The sequence below is a fragment of the Botrytis sinoallii genome, assembly GCF_014898435.1.
Source record: "Botrytis sinoallii strain Bc 23 chromosome Unknown BSIN_038, whole genome shotgun sequence".
Taxonomy (NCBI): Eukaryota; Fungi; Ascomycota; class Leotiomycetes; order Helotiales; family Sclerotiniaceae; genus Botrytis; species Botrytis sinoallii.
The window spans coordinates 308,892-326,883 of NW_024066065.1; the positions used below are offsets into that span (position 1 = coordinate 308,892).

Sequence of the window (17,992 nt, forward strand, 5' to 3'; positions counted from 1 at the left end):
GCCTTGACGCGACTTTTCCGCAGCTGCCACTTTCTATTGATGTGAAGGCCATTATTGGTAGATACGGATACGGAGTGAAGAAGGTACAGTACTGATTTGTATTGTATTCACTTGTATTCGTTGAATGATAAGTATCAGCGTGGCAGAATTAAATAAATCAGATATCCATGAGGGACATATATATTTATACAGTACGTACCTAGATATTGCTCGCTTTGTTAGAACGAAGTCTACATATTTTTTTCTTGGACCTTTCGAAATTTTTCGCTTAGTAACCCTAATGACGCTTAGTGCGATTTTGAGTTGCCATTTTGCGTCGCGGGTGCATACAAAAGGGCATGATAAATCCAGAGGTTCCCGCAGACAAAACGCGACTCTGGAACTTTTGACTTCACTTTCTGCTTACAAATACAGTATCACGTGTATATCAAAAGAAGATCATTGCTCTTCATTGACACCAACCAAAAAATAATTCGGAAACTGGCTGGTTCATCTTTATCATTCATAACTTTTATTGCGCCTTCTGTTGTCCACTTCCTTTCAAAATGTCCGACAGGGAATTTTCAAGTAAGTCGAGTGAATCTCTTGTATCACGTGACCTAGTACTGTACGGGGTGATTCGAAGGAAAGAGCTCTTATAAAACAAGTGTTCGAATGGTTATCTTTAAAGAAGTATCTATGGGAGAGTCTTTAGTAGTTGAAGACAAACTTGCGACTCGAGCTTCTACCAAATCCCACCAAAGACTCATACTCAAACCAAAATCAAGATGCCGACTGCGACCAATCCAAGTACCTTCCTTTTCCTTTATATTGCTGCATTCCGCTACATGAACTCAAATGGACTTAACTGACGCACTTTCTTCGCAGGTAACGATGATCTTTCACTTCCTAAAGGTAACATTTTCTTCTTTTCAATTCCCATCATCATCATTATTATCCGTAACCATGGACAACGAATGCGATTGCTCTTCCCGCACGAGGGGAGTGAGTAAGGCACCAATTTCCATTGGCGACTACGATATATCCTTAAATCCTACGTTATCAGCATCATCATGCAAAAGTGCGCCCTCCGCCATAAAACAGAGGTCAGCCTTTCGCCTAAGCAGTCGAATTCATCAACTACTTCAAAAGCTTCTTACTTTCGGTGCAATGAATCAGATCATCACCATAGTGACTTAAGCTTAACTTGTATCCCATTCCCATCTTCATATCATAGGTCACATTATTTGCATAAGAAACATCCGTTGTGGGCGAACGGTATAACCATTCCTCGACGAACATCAAGTCTAGCCTTCGAGTCATCATTGAAGAACATGGAGAAAGTGTGTTCGGCTTCGGGGTATCTTTCGGCTTCACCCGAGACTTCAGATTCATCAAGATCCTCTTCTAGACTTGATCTCAGTGGCAAGCGTCTCGAATATGTGCAGAAAGTGCTGGAAGATATCCGAACTTGGCATAAAGAGGTTTCCATGTCAATTTCGAGATCACATTCTGCAACTCACCGAAATTACCACCAGAAGAATTTTGGCATAGTTCCGACGCAAGTTCATAATCAACAGACCCATCATATGAGCAACGCAGTTATGGATTCTCTACAACATAATACTTCGTGGACCCATGTCTCCAACGGGGACTATACGACTTCTCGAAGGTATACTTCTAGGTCACTTTGTCCTGAGTCTAATCGTTCTACACTCTGGAAAATCGATCCCATTCCGTCCAGTATCTACAAATCGAAGCGGACAAAAATTACTGGGATCAAAAGAAGTCCTAAGCCAGTCCCTAGTCCGAGAACATCGAGCCTTAGTGCCACCATGCTCCCAAGACGGAGGAATGCTATCCGAGGCCGGATTCTTCCAAGGCCAGTTTCTATTGTCTATCCAACAATGAAACAGCATTCGTGTCTACCACAAGTGACAGAGAATGACCCCTGCAATCCAGACCTTGATCGTTGCTTTGGTTCCTATTCGGATGGTGAAAGTTCTTTGGCCGATACTCAAGTTAATGGTACAATCGATGGCAACGATTCTTCTCCGACAGTCTCTGTACAGAAAAAACTCATCTTCCACGCACAAGATCGGCCACATAAAGATATAGGCGGTCAAGATCACAAGGACGGAATTCCTCATGGCGGTACTGTCGTTAGGCTTCCCGCAAGATATTCAAGTCTGCAAGCTAGCGAGTCCATTTTAAAAACGCCTTCTTTACAAGAGAACGAAGAAGAGAAGGCTAGACGGCATATTGCATTTGTACATTCGGCGTTGCGAAACTTAGTACCATTTGAGATCTCGGATTATCTCTACAGAGTTTCGCAATTATCGGAAACTTGTAAGAATTCTGGAGAGACTTTCTTAAACAGCTTTTCGGACATGGCACCGCCATATATCGGGTCTAATCCCACTTTCGAGTCATCTAGGACTCTTGGGCAGGATGGGAATTCTAAGCCTGGGTTTGGTTTCTCATTCAAAGGAACCTCAAATGAACATCCTCGTCTGCAACCTCCGGAAACAATCAATGACCCGGGTACATGGTCTCCAGGCACAGCCATCTGACGACAAATTTTCGCCGCACACAAGAGTTAGACATAACTCCGCCGTCATCCTCATTCAACAATGTTACGTTTCCTCCTTTAAACGCTTACTAACCCTTATTCTCTTTAGCAACTGTTCAAAAGATAGTAACCGAAATTCTTCCTGCTAGTTCAGGTCTAGCCTTTGGCAAAGACGCCCGTGACCTCCTAATCGAATGCTGTGTCGAGTTCATCACGCTCATCTCGTCCGAAGCGAATGAAATTTCCGAAAAGGAAAGCAAGAAAACTATCGCGTGTGAACATATTACCAAGGCCTTGGAACAACTGGGCTTTAGCGAGTATGTCAAAGATATTGTGGATGTAGCGAGTGAGCACAAGGAACAATTGAAAGTATGTTAATCTACCCTTGCAGGATGTGCAGAACACATACCAACTAAGCAAAATTACAGGGAAGAGAAAAGAAAGCAAATAAACTCGAACAATCGGGTCTTACAGCAGAACAATTATTGGCAATGCAGGAAGAAGCATTTAGAGATGCGGCGCAACGTCATGGTTGATCTTGTGTTGTTTCTTCTTTTTTCTAGTCTCTTCGCTAAGATCAGGTTCAATTTCGAACTGCTAGGGATGAATTGGGGAGTTTTTTGGTCTGCATGCATGGCTGGTTTGTGGGCGTTTTAGGAGGATGGGCAATTGGGGATGGGAGGGGGTTTATCTTTCTAACTTTCATGTTTGTGAAGTGGATGGAGGTGAAGAAGGGGCAGATTGGAAGTGATTTGCTATTGGTAATAAGAAAGATGGTAGTGAAGGTGGGTTAGACAGATTGAGGCTGTTGCAGGTGGTGGCTTACTTGTTCTTATACAACATTGCGCAAAAACAATAACGTTGATTCAACATGAGTTTTGTGTTTGAACCTTGGGCATTTGCAATTCATTGCTCGTGAGAATATGTGATTTATAATTTGCTTCGTCTGACGAAAAACCTTACACTTATCTGAAGTTTGATGCGAGTTGCTTTGTGAAGTTACCAGCTAAGTTCATACCGGTTACTCATTCGCAGCGGTTGTACAATCAGTCGCGGGTTATGATATATGGGTCCATCAGTCTAATACCAGTTTTATTATTCTCTTAAGTTTTGTGCATATCCAACAAAATTTTCTAAAAATCTGAAGTGCAGTATGACCATCCCCTCTTCACACACTTGTTTGTTACCTAACAAACTCTCATTTTAACCATATCTACAATGAAAATCTTGAAGTTGTTAGATAAATGCTTGAGATTGTGGGCGTAGAGATGAAAATTGGCTCTTACCTAGTAGCTATTGAATGTTAGACGCGTACCCAAAAGAATCTTGACCGAGTAAGAATGGGCAATCCATCTTGGTTCTTTGATCTCCGTTTATTAGCAAGGGAGTTAGCTAGTAGCTCGCTGGGTTGTGTATTATAAATCTGTGGGAAGAGAGGGAGAGGATCAATTGAGACATGATGAAGTTTTAGACTTTAGCCGTTGGTCTGATAATATCCGTTGGTTTTTCTCGATGCGTTTCGTTTATTGTTCTAGCTGGGGTTAACCTATTAGCTGTGGTTGGCATTTGAATGAAAGCAGATTAGGCGCGTTATGAATCGACTTATATATATACACATACTAACAGTTGAATGTATCACCGAAGTAAACATTTGCTAATCTCCTATCCGACTCCAAAGCACCGTGATTGAATCAGCACAAACTGGGTATCGAATAATAATCTCCAGGTTACCTAGTAGTTCACGTATAAATGTGTGTGCTTCAAATCGATTGGAAGGATGATCTCGTTCTATTTTAGATAGGGTTGTGTGGAAGTAATTTGGACTGTGGGCCCAGATTGAAGAATAGCAGAATACGGCTTCGATAAGTTATAAATCGCAGGCAATGTCGGGAGGAACTTTCACCCAGGACATACCATACTCGGTTCAAGCAGGACACGCATCTTCACCTCCGAATGGACTCAAGGATCAAGACACGACATTAAGGCTAAGACCCATACATTCCATCGCTAGAGGAGAGCGCAAGGAAACGATAGACAATCTATAGTTTTCGCTGCAATACAAAACGTAGCAATCCGCAATAGAATTTCATTCTGATTGACAGGAATCTGCTAGCTGTCTCAAGATTCAGAAATCTATAAGCAAACATACATTTTGCGGATTTTCAGTAATACTCGCTGGAGTTTCTGAGGATTGAGATCCGAAACCACTTTTGGTATGTGCTTGAAAGTTTGGACTCAGATATGTTGATGAAAACTTGTATCATTCCTTTTTCAAAAGACTGGGCTGACCAATGGTGTAAAAGGTAAGACGGAGGCCGTCTCCATTAGAGTGAGCGCTCCAATAATCACTCTCAAAAACAAGAAATCACCACTCAGCAATTTTCTATTTCATTCTTCCCCAGCACAATCTACGTATCTCCGTAGATGAAAACTCCCTTTCCACTCCTAAATCCCTCCAAGGTTCCTCTCACTGCCGACTTCAACACATCCTCCTTTGTCTCCCAATCCCACTTGAGTTCTTGAACCGGAATATCCTTAAACATGCCTAATCTCGTCATCTCCAAAATTTCATCGACCGTTTTCTTCTTCTCATCTGGATGACTATCACTCCACCTACTAACCCAATAACCACTAAACTTGATGTCCTTGAAGATCAAAGCTGCAGTAGGAAGCATCAATGGTTTCTTAGACATTCCTCCATACGTAACCAAATGACCACCATTACTCAAACACTTCACCAAAGCACCTGCGGGTTGTCCACCCACACAGTTCAATCCCACACGAATCTTTTCCCTGCCTCCATTCGTCCACTCCTTAACCTGATCCCTGAAACTTTGATCCATCAATTCCGACTCGGTCACCACCTTCGTGGCACCCAATTCCAATAATTCTTTCTTCATCGCCTCAGTCTCATCAGCATTCTCGCGATCTCGTATAACATTGATACTCTTATATCCCCACCTCTTCCCCAACTGTATGGCTGCTCTCCCCACCCCACTATTCGCACCATTTTGTATGAACCAATCGCCCTCCACCATACTCTCGAAATCCCTTAACATTCTATAAGCCGTGCACGGATTAACGCTCACAGTGCCGACCTGAATGGGCTTCAGTCCCTCTTTGTTGCCAATCTTGAGAACCTGGGATTCCTCCGCTATAGCATGTGTGCGCCATGTTCCAAATCCAGTCGATTTCATAATCACCCAGTCGCCTTTCGAAAGAGTTGATATGCCGGGACCGAGAGACATGACTTCGAAACATCCTTCATTGCCGCCCACGGCCGAGGGAGATTCGGTCCCGAGGAGACTGGTGAAGGGAGGTTTGGAGGGGTAGACACCTTGGATTTGGTTTATGTCGGCGGGGTTAATGGGGGTCGCGAGAGTACGGAGGAGAATAGATTTTGAAGGAAGAGAAGGGGAGATGGAGTGATTGTGAAGACTAGAAGTTTCTTACTATTAGCTATATTCATGAACACTTGAGGTAAATGCATATGCAAACATAGACAACGGATAGAAAGTAGATAGTGTCAGGAAAACTCACGATAAGACATCCGCCGGCTCCCCATACTTAGAATACACAAGTGCTTTAGCTTGTGTATAACCATATGGACCAGATTTATATCTGCGAGCCACCAAGCTCCCCAAGCGATTCTGTTTACATTGTTTGCTCAACACACCAGAAATCAAAGCTCCTCTCGAGCTTATTGCTGTGGCGGAGCTAGCTAAAGCTCTACATTGAACAGGACTCGCCATGTTCAATTGTTCGTTCCGAAGGATCTTGTTTGATGATTTGGAGTGTGCACGAAAAAGAAAAGGATGAATTGGTTGATGGGAGAATTAATGAATGTAATATTTCCACTCATTTATTTCACATCACATTTATTATATCAGATCAAATCCAATCTTGTCCATCCATACATCCGCGGCTTTGATAAAAGTTTATGACGTTTATTGCCGCAGTTTCCCATTCATTGGTGCATCACAACCACCCAGCCCAGCCTTGTTAGACAGCTGGAGAACCACAGAACCACAGAACCACAGAACCACAGAACCACAGAACCACAGAACCACAGAAGCCACAGAAGCCACAGGGCCACAAAGCTTGTAAATACAGGGATTTCCCTCCCACTATAACCCCCGAAATCGAACCCTCTTCAGCCTCACGTAGCCTCACATAATGTCATATAATGTCACATTTATAGGGTGGACTACAGTGTCTCAGTGTTACAGATAGCACGTGGCGCGGATCTAGCTTGATACTCAGTAGCTCCAGGCACAAATGAAATGATGATAAGACGAGACCCTGAATTAGATTGAGAATTAAAATTAAAAAAAAACCCTTGGTCTTTTGGCCATTTTTCTCAAACACCATCATGCAAAATGGGGAAAAGAAGGTTCGAGGTAGGGATTTGGAGTTTCCTGATGATAATGCATATTGATATGAAACATCAATGGATGAAGGAATACAATCAATCATACATCACATACAATCTATAGATATCTATAGATACGAAAAGGCTTCATTCAGATAAATGAGATCAATGGTTGGTTAAAGGGAAAGGGGGAGACCAGGAGAAGCAAGAGATACACCACACACATATAGAGACAGAGACAGAGAGAGAAGCCTTCACTACAGAGTGCTATTACAGAAAATCAATATCTTATTCGAGTAAAAAGGGCCCTCCGACCATGCAAATCCCCTACTGTATTTTGTTCAGAAAAGGCTAATAAATAAGAGTATTTTGATACCCCAAGAATAAACTATCATGGCACATGAAGCCAACATTAAAATGTTGTTTTGTTTGATACTGTAGTCAGCGTAAAACAAGACCCCGATAAAGACCACCGCCCAGAGATATCATCGATAAAAAGAAGGGCGCCCTGCCAAACAAATGAAAAGATAAAATAGCATTTTTGTCCCCCTCTCAAGCTTGGTACATAGTACATGAGATTCCTGCTTCCCTTTCGTGCCCTCCCCTCCACATCTCTCGGTCCGTATCGTTGGAGATATAAGTATGGATCTCATCCGAGCATTCTACCAGTGCTGTAGCGAGTTTTGGGTCGTAACAGATAGCAATACCCAAAGGTATCATTTGGATTCTCATAACCGTCTCGCATGAATATCTGACTACGAGATATTCCTGAACATGTCATCACCCCCAAAACTACCACGATCATCATCCGCAAGCTTAGCCTTCAATTGATCGAGTTCCGGCAATTTTGGCGGCGGCGGGCTAGGCTTCTTGTATGCTGGCTTGATATTCTCTTTTCGAATCTCTGGACTCTGCTGTAGGGTAGGAGTATACACTACAGGCTTATTTTCATATACCACACTGTTCCTCTTACTGCTGCTCCCAAAACTCCTAAACCAGCTTCCACTCTTTCGCTTCACAAAGCTAGGTCTGCTGCTTGCAAGACTATTTGGACTCTCCGGTCTCCCCATCTTTGTTAAATCCTCATGCGATTTCGCATTCCCATTTGTGTAATTAGTGTTGAGTGATTTCCGAGACAAGAATTTGCGGATACTACTTTCTTTTTCGGGTCGACTAGGACTATTCGGGACAGCAGCGTCTGAAGGGGCTCTCACGCGAACTGGAGGAACATGATTGCGAGGAGATGAGGAGGTAGGTGGGAAATAACCATTGGATTTCGTCGTGGTGAGGTGAGCAAAGTCTGATTGATTATTTGGCGATGCTGACGCTGGAGGTGTACTAGTAGATGTGCTTCGAACAGGATCGGCGGTTTGAGGAGTGGCTGCAGGTGTCGATGCCGCAGGTGCAGGTACAGGTGCAGGTGCAGGTGTGGATGCAATAGTCGGTTTGGGTGCCTCTTCTTCTATTGGAGAATCTGGAAGGGGCGGCGGGATATCGGTCCCGTCTGTCAGATTGAAGTCAAAGGATTTGAGAGCAGGAAGTTCAAATCGCCCATTGGGCTTGCCATTGATCGGCATATCCGCGATGTATTTCTTGAATGTTCGATTTTGGTAGAGATCTTGCAATTCGCAGAATGGCAGATTGAATGAGAATCAAGCAAAAGATTAGAGCTCGCAACAGATTTTCCAAAGGTTAAATGCTCGAGAGTTATCCGTCGTCGTACTTGGGTAGAGATTGTATTCAATAAAGTGAGAGAGGTGGATGAATGGTAACTGCAAAAGAAGTAAAGAGAGACTGTCAATCGGATTGGCTCGAGCTTTGCTTGCGATTTCCTATCTAGGAACTCTTCTTTGATCCCAGGAAAATGGATTGATGTGATATCAAGGTGGCGGGTGAAATGAAGTGAATATGGAGATGTGATGAACCGGCAATTTGTGAGACTGCAGAAAGATCCAGTTTTCAGTTGATTAAGAATAGATAGCTAGTTCAACGGTGTACTCCGCATAAAACGGTGTATGAAACTCAAATGATCATATATTATGACATGAAAGTAATTGGGGGATGGAAATCCGAGATGGGAATGGAATTGGCATTAACATTGAAATTATGTGTTAGTATATGCAGATGTAAAGAGGATAGGAATAAAATATACAAGAACAAGATACGATAGATGCACAGTTCAAGAGTAGATGAAAAGATGAAAAGATATGTATGTATGTATATGTTATTATCTCGAATTATTGCTCGATTTCAAGAGCAACGAGTACTGAGACTTAAGTGATTGATCTAATATAACTAACTGTAGAAACAACAAGAAGAAGCAAAAACAGGTGTATAAAATCAATTGGAGTAAAGAGTGAAGATCAATATCGTATCGTATCGTATTATATTGCTCGTCCGCTCCTTTGCTCGTTTGCTCGTTTGTTTGTTTGTTTATATGTATGTACTAGGTACCGTACCGTCCCTCCGTGCCGACTAGGGAATATATGTCAACTTATTTTGCTTGGATTCTTTTTTTCGACTCCGTACTCTTCGTTTGTTGCTTGTATTGGTGGTGCAAAATGCTGACCCATTTTAAAGGGTTGGAGGAGAACCAATGAAGCTATCAAAAAAAAACCAGTCATCCGATCTTGATTCAAGTTTATATTAAATTAAAATACATACGATACATGAATACAGAAGTTGTGTGATTTGTGGATTTAATGCATTTGGTAGTAGTAGCTTAGCTAAGTCATCCAGTGAGTATATACATATATATATACACCTCATTTTTAATCAAACTACATTCATTCTATGCATCTAATTGCTCTTGTGACATCAAGACTAGACGCGTCGTTCAATACCTACATATGTAGTCGTAGTTCCAAGTGGCGCGAAGTAATGTTACCAGCTAGACCCCTTTGGTCGAAATTATGAATAGATTCTATCCCACCATGTCGTTTCTTCCGACTTTCAAAATGAGGTGTATGTATACTATGCTTTCCACGACATATTGCTAAAAATCGGTATCACAGTGGCGTTTCATGCAGTGCAGACTGATGCATGTATTCAAATATATTGCATCGAAGGCTTCACTGCATTTCTGAATAACCCCTTCACTGTCCAATCAAAAATCGTCAAATTCGGTAGTTTCCGAGAACTAATGTAGCCGCAAAGAATAGAGTCATCACCCTTTCTCCTCTCTCATTTTTTCCGTTTGCAAAACTACACAATCCCTAGTCCTCGAGATAATGAGAATCTGAAGGCACTACGATGTATTGGGCTTTTAAATAATACTGTATCACGTGTCAATACTTTAGCTGCTCCTATCATAGCATAGCTGCTTCCCTATCATAGCACAATGTTCTCCGGATGACTCATGTTTACCACCCCCCTATTATATACTCTACTCGATAACCGATGTATATCACTGTATTCCTGTTTGTAAAGTCGTACGATTTGTTCTTCAGTTCTCCAGCAATTATCAAATCTTTTAAAGATGCCTACACCAGGCCCATCCACCACCCACCAGGAATCAGTTTCCACATACCTCCTTTATAACCGTTGGGCCGCAACCTACGACACAGACCATAACCCTTTACAAATTCTTGATTCTGCCCTCATCCCTTCTCTATTGAAGACGCTGTTTTTCATCCCATTAGAAGCTCAAGATAACATCACCATCACCGAATTAGGATGTGGCACTGGCCGAAATACTATCCGGTTCCTCGCACCACCTTTTTCCAAAAAGTTCTCTAAAATCCACGCTCTTGATCTCTCGCCCGCAATGCTTGAGATTGCTCGGTCCCGTTGCAGCCTCTGCGTCTCGGAAAACGATAGCCATGTCCCTAGCATCCAATTCGACGAATTCAACGCCCTTAATGTTCAATCCAATCCCGACATTTTGAGTTCAATCCAAGGACAAGCGAACATGGTGATTAGTACTCTCGTCCTTGAACATCTCCCCCTTGATAAGTTTTTCTCGGCTGTGACCTTCCTACTGAAACCAGATTCGAATGTGAACAACGGAAGAGTATTAATCACCAATATGCACGCTGAGATGGGCAGGTTGTCTCAGGCTGGATTTAGAGACGAAATTGAAGGAAAGAAGACGAAAGTTAGAGGCGAAAGTTATATCTATGAGATTGAAGAAGTGGTAGAGGAGGGGAAGAAATGGGGATTCCATGTCGTGGGGGAGGTATTGGAAAGGACAGTAGAGAAAACTGATATTGAGGAGGACGGCAGTGGATTAAAACTAGGAACCAGGGGGAGGAAATGGATAGGAAAGAAGATGTGGTTCGGAATGGTAATGCAGAGGAAATACCAACAAAAGAACTCAGCACTGGAAAACAAAGTGTTACTCACATAGCAAATGGTATGGACTGTCGAGAAATCTAATTTTTGTCTAATTGAATGAAGTATGTACTCTGCTTCGTAGATCGGCAAGCTATGTGCGTTTTCCTTGAGCAAATCTTTTCGAGGAACACAACTGTCGCCCTCGGAGTCTTCAAGATGTTCCTGTGGCGAGGCACAAGAAGCTGTTGTACAAACGCCTTGCGTCTGGATTTAAAGTAAATTTGTGTGCTGTCAATCATCATCTTTTTAATACGGTTAAGATTGCTGCCTCAACAAGCAAATGATAACCGAGATGATGACGAATATTATCGAGACTCATAAGATCAAACGTGATCTCAAACCATTGCCACAAGCTTGTGTGGTCTTTTCCCATAGAGATCTCCGATTGGTGACGAGTAAATGCCAGGCATAAATTAATCACCTCACCATACTTGCTATTGAGGTCAACTTTTCGTCTCCAAACCTCAACTTCTGCCATTTATCCATATCTTCTTCACACACTTGCCTTTGAAACTCGCTGGTTTGTAACCACCGCTGCCTTTTCTTCTCGGCGCGCCTTTCCCTGAGCGTTTCCGCCTCTTCGGAAGTGGAGGCCTGTCTTATCATTTCTGACAAGACTGCTATATCTGTGTTTGATTCTTTCAAGCTCCGTGCCTGCCATTCGTGGAAGTCCTTGTTCCAACCCTTATCTACTTGAGAATCCCACAACATCTCTATCATGGAGGCAACCTGTAAAGCGCGGCCATCGTCTGAGTGCTGACCCATGACTTGAATGCCAACAGTTGAAGGCACGCTCTGTTTGGAAAATTTGAATGGCAATTTGCATGGTATGCTGATGGAGGGTATACCAGCAAGACTAGCAGGCACTGTGAATACATCATTCATATAAGCATCAACCGGTGTTTGGCGCTCAGTAATGTCTTGAACAGTTGGTGAAAGAGTGGGAGCTGTTGGACAGAGTATAATATCCACTTCTGCAGGGCCCAGTTTATCTTCGAGTACAATGCCTTCGTCCATATCACTAAGATCAAATTGTTCTTCTGGACGTAGGTAATTGGGCATGGAGAAGACACGGTCAAAATCTCTCTGAACCAACCGTCGAACCTTTTGTGCCTGAATAAAGTAATTGTCAATAGCATCAGAGCTCAATGAATATGACCCAAGAAGAATTCGCCTTTTCACTTCGTCTCCAAAGCCAGCACCCCTGGTCTCGGAATAAAGGACATCTCCGGCCCCATCAATCGATTGATCACGAGTTCCGTACCTCACTCCATCATATTTTGAAAGATTAGAAGATGCTTCGGCGGCGGCAAGTACGTAATATGCTGAAAGAGCATGTTTTGTGTTAGGAAGTGATATGGGAACGATTGTACATCCTTCACGCTGAAGAAGTTTCAGCATTCGTTGCCACGCCCATGAAACTTCCAAGTCCAATTCTGAGATATTGTATTCGATTGGAACACCAATCTTCAGCTCTCGAAGATAAAATGGATCATGCGTAGCAGAGATCTTTGTCTTTCCGAAAAAATTCATCCGTTGTTCTTTGATACGGGTTCGACTGGAGGGCTTGAGACTCGTAGGATCCCGAGGATCATGACTGCTCAATCTCGAAAAGATTTCATTTATTCTACTTGCACTACGTGCTATTAAGCCGACAGTATCGAGCGAATTCGCGTAAGGTACCACACCAAAGCGAGATACAATACCATATGAAGGTTTGAACCCTGCAGTACCAGTGTATGCAGCTGGCAACCTAACTGACCCGCCGGTATCTGTGCCGAGTGCCATATTAGTTGTGCTTGTTGCCACAGCCATTGCGCTTCCGCCAGAGCTTCCTCCAACCGATCTCGACCGGAAAGGCTTGTGGTGACGGACAGCACCGAAATATGAGTTTAATGAATGCGAACCCATTCCAAATTCATCCATATTCGTCTTCCCCGCGACATTTCCAGTGCCAACTTTGACATCTTCTACGACGGAGGCATCAAAAGGACTCTGATATGTTTCGAGAATACGAGATGCGCATGTCGTTGTTTCTGAAATGGTTGCTATGTTGTCTTTTACAGCAACAGCTCGCGATACCTTAGGGAGGAATTTTTTGGGGCCATTCTCTTGTACTGTTAGCGTTTATCAATACAATCCAAGAAACACTTCCAATACCTTGTTTGTGGAGGGGCAATTTCGACTTGTCATCAGCCGGGGGAGTTAATCTTGGTTCTGATATGAAGGCATTCGTATCTTGGTGTGGATGAACTCTTGCTTCCTTAGCCTGCAAATGACATCTAAAAAGTTCGGAATTAAAAGCCTTCCGCCATCTGACAGTACGTGCCATTACATGTAATATAGCGAGTCATATATCCGGGGAGTATGAATACACATATAGCTTCAATTTGTATTTCGATCAGAATTAACGGCTTGAGACTTTTGGAAGCTCTTATCGGATAAAAAGTCAATAGTTTCCCCGGTCTCCGACCTTCCGACCTCATGGACCCCTTGCCCTACTTAATACCTAGTACGAGTAGCTCTCAAGGTTCTTGAAGGAAGGAAGAGAAGCTCCCCGCCACATGATTAAACAAGACAAGACAATCACTCTCTGCCTGAGACCCATACAAAGGTAGGTAGGTTGGTTTGGTCTCACTATATTGACTATATTGGATATTAGTTTAGCTTATCAGACTATATTATTATCTATCTCTATCTCTATCTCCATATTTATATCCCTATCTATTTCTCTAAGCTGTCCATCATTCCTCTCAATTTATCTCTCTTCTCATAAGAACTGGGTACATCTCGTTCATTATCTATCTGAGAGTCCTCTTACCCAACTGTCACTTTAAGTGTTTATAGTTTGGCACGAACTCACTTCACACACCCCAATGAGCAGCAGTCGCTCATCATTTAGCATTCACTCCAACATTCAGACTCCAAAATCTTGAATAAAAGTGCTCACTGCCTTTGACTTACTTTAGCCCCCCATATGCCACTGCTCATAATATCAAGGACATCATGAAGATAGCAAAACATCTATTGACCTTAACCGGTCTCCTCACATCTCTAGCAGCAGGTGCCCAACCTTCTGCGCCAGCTGCCATTGCGGCACCTATGAGACCATTACAATGGGGGCAACTCAATTTCCTCCAAACCACAGATACTCATGGGTGGCATGCAGGTCATCTACAAGAGTAGGTTAAATTATAAGTCAGTGGAAATGAACGAAGACTAACTAATATCTCAGGGCCCAGTACTCTGCGGACTGGGGTGATTACATATCATTCGCAGAGCAGATGAGGAAGCAAGCGGATGATAAAGGAGTAGATCTTTTACTTGTCGATACAGGAGATAGAATCGAGGGAAATGGATTATACGATGCGTCAGATCCCAAAGGGCAATATACGTATGACATTTTCAGGGAACAACATATCGACATCATCTGTACTGGAAACCATGAGTTATACAAGGCAGATGCCGCCGCTCGAGAATACGATCAAACTGTGCCAAATTCTAATGGCAATTATCTTGCTTCAAATCTCGACTATATAAATCCAAAGACCGGTGAACAAATTCCCATGGCAAAACGATATCGCAAGTTTACAACAAAGAATCAGGGGATCAAAGTGGTCGCGTTTGGGTTTCTCTTCGATTTCAATAGAAACGCCAACAATACCGTCGTGCAAGAAGTCGAAAAAACTATCAAGGAAGAATGGTTTCAACAAGCAATTCGAGAAGATGCTGATTTGTTTGTGGTTATTGGACATGTAACTCTGGATGGGCCGGAGTACAAGGCCATTTACAAGGCTTTGAGAGATCAAAATTGGGATACTCCCATTCAGTTCTTTGGTGGCCATAGCCATATTCGAAGCTATGCCAAATACGATTCTAAGGCGTACGGAATACAGAGCGGTAGATATATGGAGACTGTTGGCTGGATGTCCATTGAAGGTATCAAGAAGAACGAAAAGGAAAAGATGTCCCAAGAGGAACTCACATCTAGTGCACAAGCCACTGAGGTTGTTGAAAGTACAAGCATGTCCTTCCAAAGAAGATATATTGACAATAACCTTTTTGGCTATCATTTTCACACTGGTTTAAACGATACAACATTTCCCACGGAGCATGGCAAGAATGTCTCGAGTTCTATCGCCAAAGCTCGAAAGGCCCTAAATCTCGACCACAATTTCGGTTGCGCCCCAAAGGATCTCTGGATGAGCAGAGCAAAATATCCTAGTAAAGACAGTCTTTTCTCGTGGCTTGGTGACGAAGTAATGCCTGATGTTGTTACCCGTCCCGATCGAAAAGATGTTCCAACAATAGCTATCACCAACACAGGCGCCATGAGATTTGATATTTTCAAAGGTGCCTTTACAAGAGATACAACCTTCATCATCTCTCCATTTGTTAGCAAGTTTCTGTATATCAAAGACGTGCCAATCGCTGCAGCCGAACAAGTCCTCCCACTTCTTAACAGCGGCGGCAACATCTTCTCATCTTCGAATTTAGATATCAATAATCTCGCACCACCTGAACATCTCTCTTACAAAACGGATATCCTCGCTCCCTCGATACCCATCTCCGATCTCCCACTGCTGTCTAACGCTCAATCTCCTCTCTTCTCGTCCTCTTCAACCCACAAACCCGAACTCATTCCCGGCTATACTACCAAGGACGACAGCGGCTCCGATGGCGATGACACAATTCATTCTCCTATCACTTTCCATCGTGTACCTAATTGTATCGAATCCCGCATTAATATCCCTTCCACCAGCTCAAATCCAGAGACTGTAGATTTGGTCTTCATAGACTTCATAAAACCATGGGTCCTGGTTGCATTGCGCTTTTCCGGGGCGGATTATACGGACGAAGATGTCAATAGTTATAAAAATGAAACTTTGACGGAGTTGATGGCCGGGTGGATTAAGGAGAATTGGAGCCAGGATTGTTAAACTGCGTGCCTCTCTTTTGAAAGTTTATGAGGAGTTAAATTGCATAGCATAGGATTATTGATTTCGGGTCGGATGCATGGTGGATGGCGTTCTTATTACAAATCTCTGTATTACAATGGTATTTGAATGAAAGTGAGATGGAGTCTCTAAAGTGGAATAATGATATCAAGTTGTACATAGGTGAAGAGCTTGTGAAATATTCAACTTCGGTCTAACAATGAGAGGCTCTTGAATTTTGGATCATTTTACTGCGTTGAACTCACCTGATTGATTGAATCATGATGAGGGATTCTTGGCCATTCTGGCATTGATTCATTCAAGATTAGATCTAAATAATGGTACGGCATAGCTGACGAACGAAGAATGCAGCTGAGTGACATTAAGAGAGTCCGTAAACTGCCATGGTTTACGAAAAAATCATGCAAACCCTCGAATTGTGACTCTATTCACAACTGAATGATTTATATATACTTCTAACTATAGAGATCATTTGTACAAATCTATATCCTTCAATCCAATCTCACATCTCAATCCTTCAATCTCCCCATTCCTACTCCATCAAATAAGGGTAACAAAAACGTGTCTAATCTCTTCTCGGTAACCATTAAATCATTAAATTCTTTCAGTGCATTTAAGTCACCTTCTTTCCAGGTCTTTTCTCCGTTTTTGATGGCCCATGGGTTTGCGGCGCTGGAATCGGCGACGACTGTGGTTGGAGTTAGTGGGTGAGCAAGTGGGACAGGGAAGGGGAACTGAGAGCGAAACCAGATGTTAGGCAGGTTAGAATCAATGAAAATAGTGCTCACGTGCGCGACGCAGAATATTATCTGCGAGGATTAGACCGCCGGGTTTGAGGAGACGGGTTTGCGTAGAAGATGGGGAGGAAAGAGAGAGGATGAGATCGAGATAAGCGGGATATGAAGTTTTGTCGGCGTCGATAAAAACCAGATCGTAAGGTTCTTGTAGGTTGGTGATCAAGCTTTTAATTCTGTGATAGTTTTAGAGAAACGTCTATATACGTGTCGAGGGGCGATTGGAAGAAAAAAAAAAGAACCGGACATACGATTCACGAGCATCACCAACCAAAACCTCAACATTACTGAGGTTGTTTTTGGAGAACGTCTCGCGGGCAATTTCCGCGTATTCGGGGGAAAATTCAAGGCTTGTTACGTGACCTTCGGGACCGACGGCCTCAGACCACTAGATTGAGTTGTAACATGGGGTTCAAATCATGGCAGGATAGAGGGAAAGAAGGGCTTCAAGAAATGAGAAGACTTACTCCCATAGTAGAAAATCCAATGTAGGTTCCGATCTCTAGAACTAATTTTGCAAAGTCAATATGTGAATACTTCCATAAACGCGGTAAATATAGCTTGGACTAGCATGAAGTGAAAGATTCCCCCAAATGTATTGAGCTCCCGCTTGGTAACACGAAATCGAATGCTAGCGGTTAAATACATCTTAAAATCAAGGGCTAGTATATATCTTATTCTCACACAGTCCCACGAAGACACAACAGCCATACTCGATCTTTCAACAATATGCAGAGTAACGTACTTCTTTTGGCACCCATAGCCCTGGCCATAAAAATCTGAAACTGTGCTTGGAAAGGCGAGATCATAAAATTGGCCTTGGGTTGAGTCGATCCCCAAGCATGATGGTCTAATACATGTTTAGGAAGCTTGGTTGAATGTTCAAGAGAATATTGAGTAACCGCTTGAGAAACTTCGGGGTTTGGATAGAGAGCAGTGTCGTTTTCCTTCATCTTTTTGTATTCTTTGGGTGTGAAGATGT

The 17,992-nt window shown here is 42.8% G+C and overlaps 7 protein-coding genes across 7 annotated transcripts; 3 read left to right on the forward strand and 4 right to left on the reverse strand.

Annotated features, from left to right (window-relative positions):
- Positions 1-383: 383 nt before the first annotated feature.
- Positions 384-3,209, forward strand: EAF02_012003 (uncharacterized protein). Its single transcript, XM_038908051.1, has 4 exons — positions 384-567; positions 994-2,523; positions 2,661-2,920; positions 2,980-3,209. The coding sequence occupies exons 1-4, from the start codon at positions 546-548 to the stop codon at positions 3,085-3,087; spliced, it is 1,920 nt and encodes a 639-aa protein (XP_038752226.1). The 5' UTR covers positions 384-545; the 3' UTR covers positions 3,088-3,209.
- Positions 3,210-4,959: 1,750 nt separating this feature from the next.
- Positions 4,960-6,303, reverse strand: EAF02_012004 (uncharacterized protein; the record flags this gene model as incomplete). Its single annotated transcript, XM_038908052.1, has 2 exons — positions 4,960-5,989; positions 6,092-6,303. The coding sequence occupies 2 exons, from the start codon at positions 6,301-6,303 to the stop codon at positions 4,960-4,962; spliced, it is 1,242 nt and encodes a 413-aa protein (XP_038752227.1).
- A 1,375-nt stretch (positions 6,304-7,678) lies between these two features.
- On the reverse strand, positions 7,679-8,500 carry EAF02_012005 (uncharacterized protein; the record flags this gene model as incomplete). Its single annotated transcript, XM_038908053.1, has 1 exon — positions 7,679-8,500. One exon carries the CDS (start codon positions 8,498-8,500, stop codon positions 7,679-7,681), a length of 822 nt encoding a protein of 273 aa, XP_038752228.1.
- A 1,901-nt stretch (positions 8,501-10,401) lies between these two features.
- EAF02_012006 (uncharacterized protein) lies at positions 10,402-11,271 on the forward strand (the record flags this gene model as incomplete). The annotated part of the gene is made up of 1 exon (XM_038908054.1): positions 10,402-11,271. The coding sequence occupies one exon, from the start codon at positions 10,402-10,404 to the stop codon at positions 11,269-11,271; it is 870 nt and encodes a 289-aa protein (XP_038752229.1).
- A 404-nt stretch (positions 11,272-11,675) lies between these two features.
- Positions 11,676-13,590, reverse strand: EAF02_012007 (uncharacterized protein; the record flags this gene model as incomplete). The annotated part of the gene is made up of 2 exons (XM_038908055.1): positions 11,676-13,369; positions 13,419-13,590. 2 exons carry the CDS (start codon positions 13,588-13,590, stop codon positions 11,676-11,678), a joined length of 1,866 nt encoding a protein of 621 aa, XP_038752230.1.
- A 674-nt stretch (positions 13,591-14,264) lies between these two features.
- On the forward strand, positions 14,265-16,198 carry EAF02_012008 (uncharacterized protein; the record flags this gene model as incomplete). The annotated part of the gene is made up of 2 exons (XM_038908056.1): positions 14,265-14,440; positions 14,494-16,198. The coding sequence occupies 2 exons, from the start codon at positions 14,265-14,267 to the stop codon at positions 16,196-16,198; spliced, it is 1,881 nt and encodes a 626-aa protein (XP_038752231.1).
- A 527-nt stretch (positions 16,199-16,725) lies between these two features.
- EAF02_012009 (uncharacterized protein) lies at positions 16,726-17,963 on the reverse strand (the record flags this gene model as incomplete). Its single annotated transcript, XM_038908057.1, has 5 exons — positions 16,726-16,904; positions 17,005-17,186; positions 17,262-17,398; positions 17,478-17,518; positions 17,756-17,963. The coding sequence occupies 5 exons, from the start codon at positions 17,961-17,963 to the stop codon at positions 16,726-16,728; spliced, it is 747 nt and encodes a 248-aa protein (XP_038752232.1).
- Between the last annotated feature and the right edge of the window lie 29 nt (positions 17,964-17,992).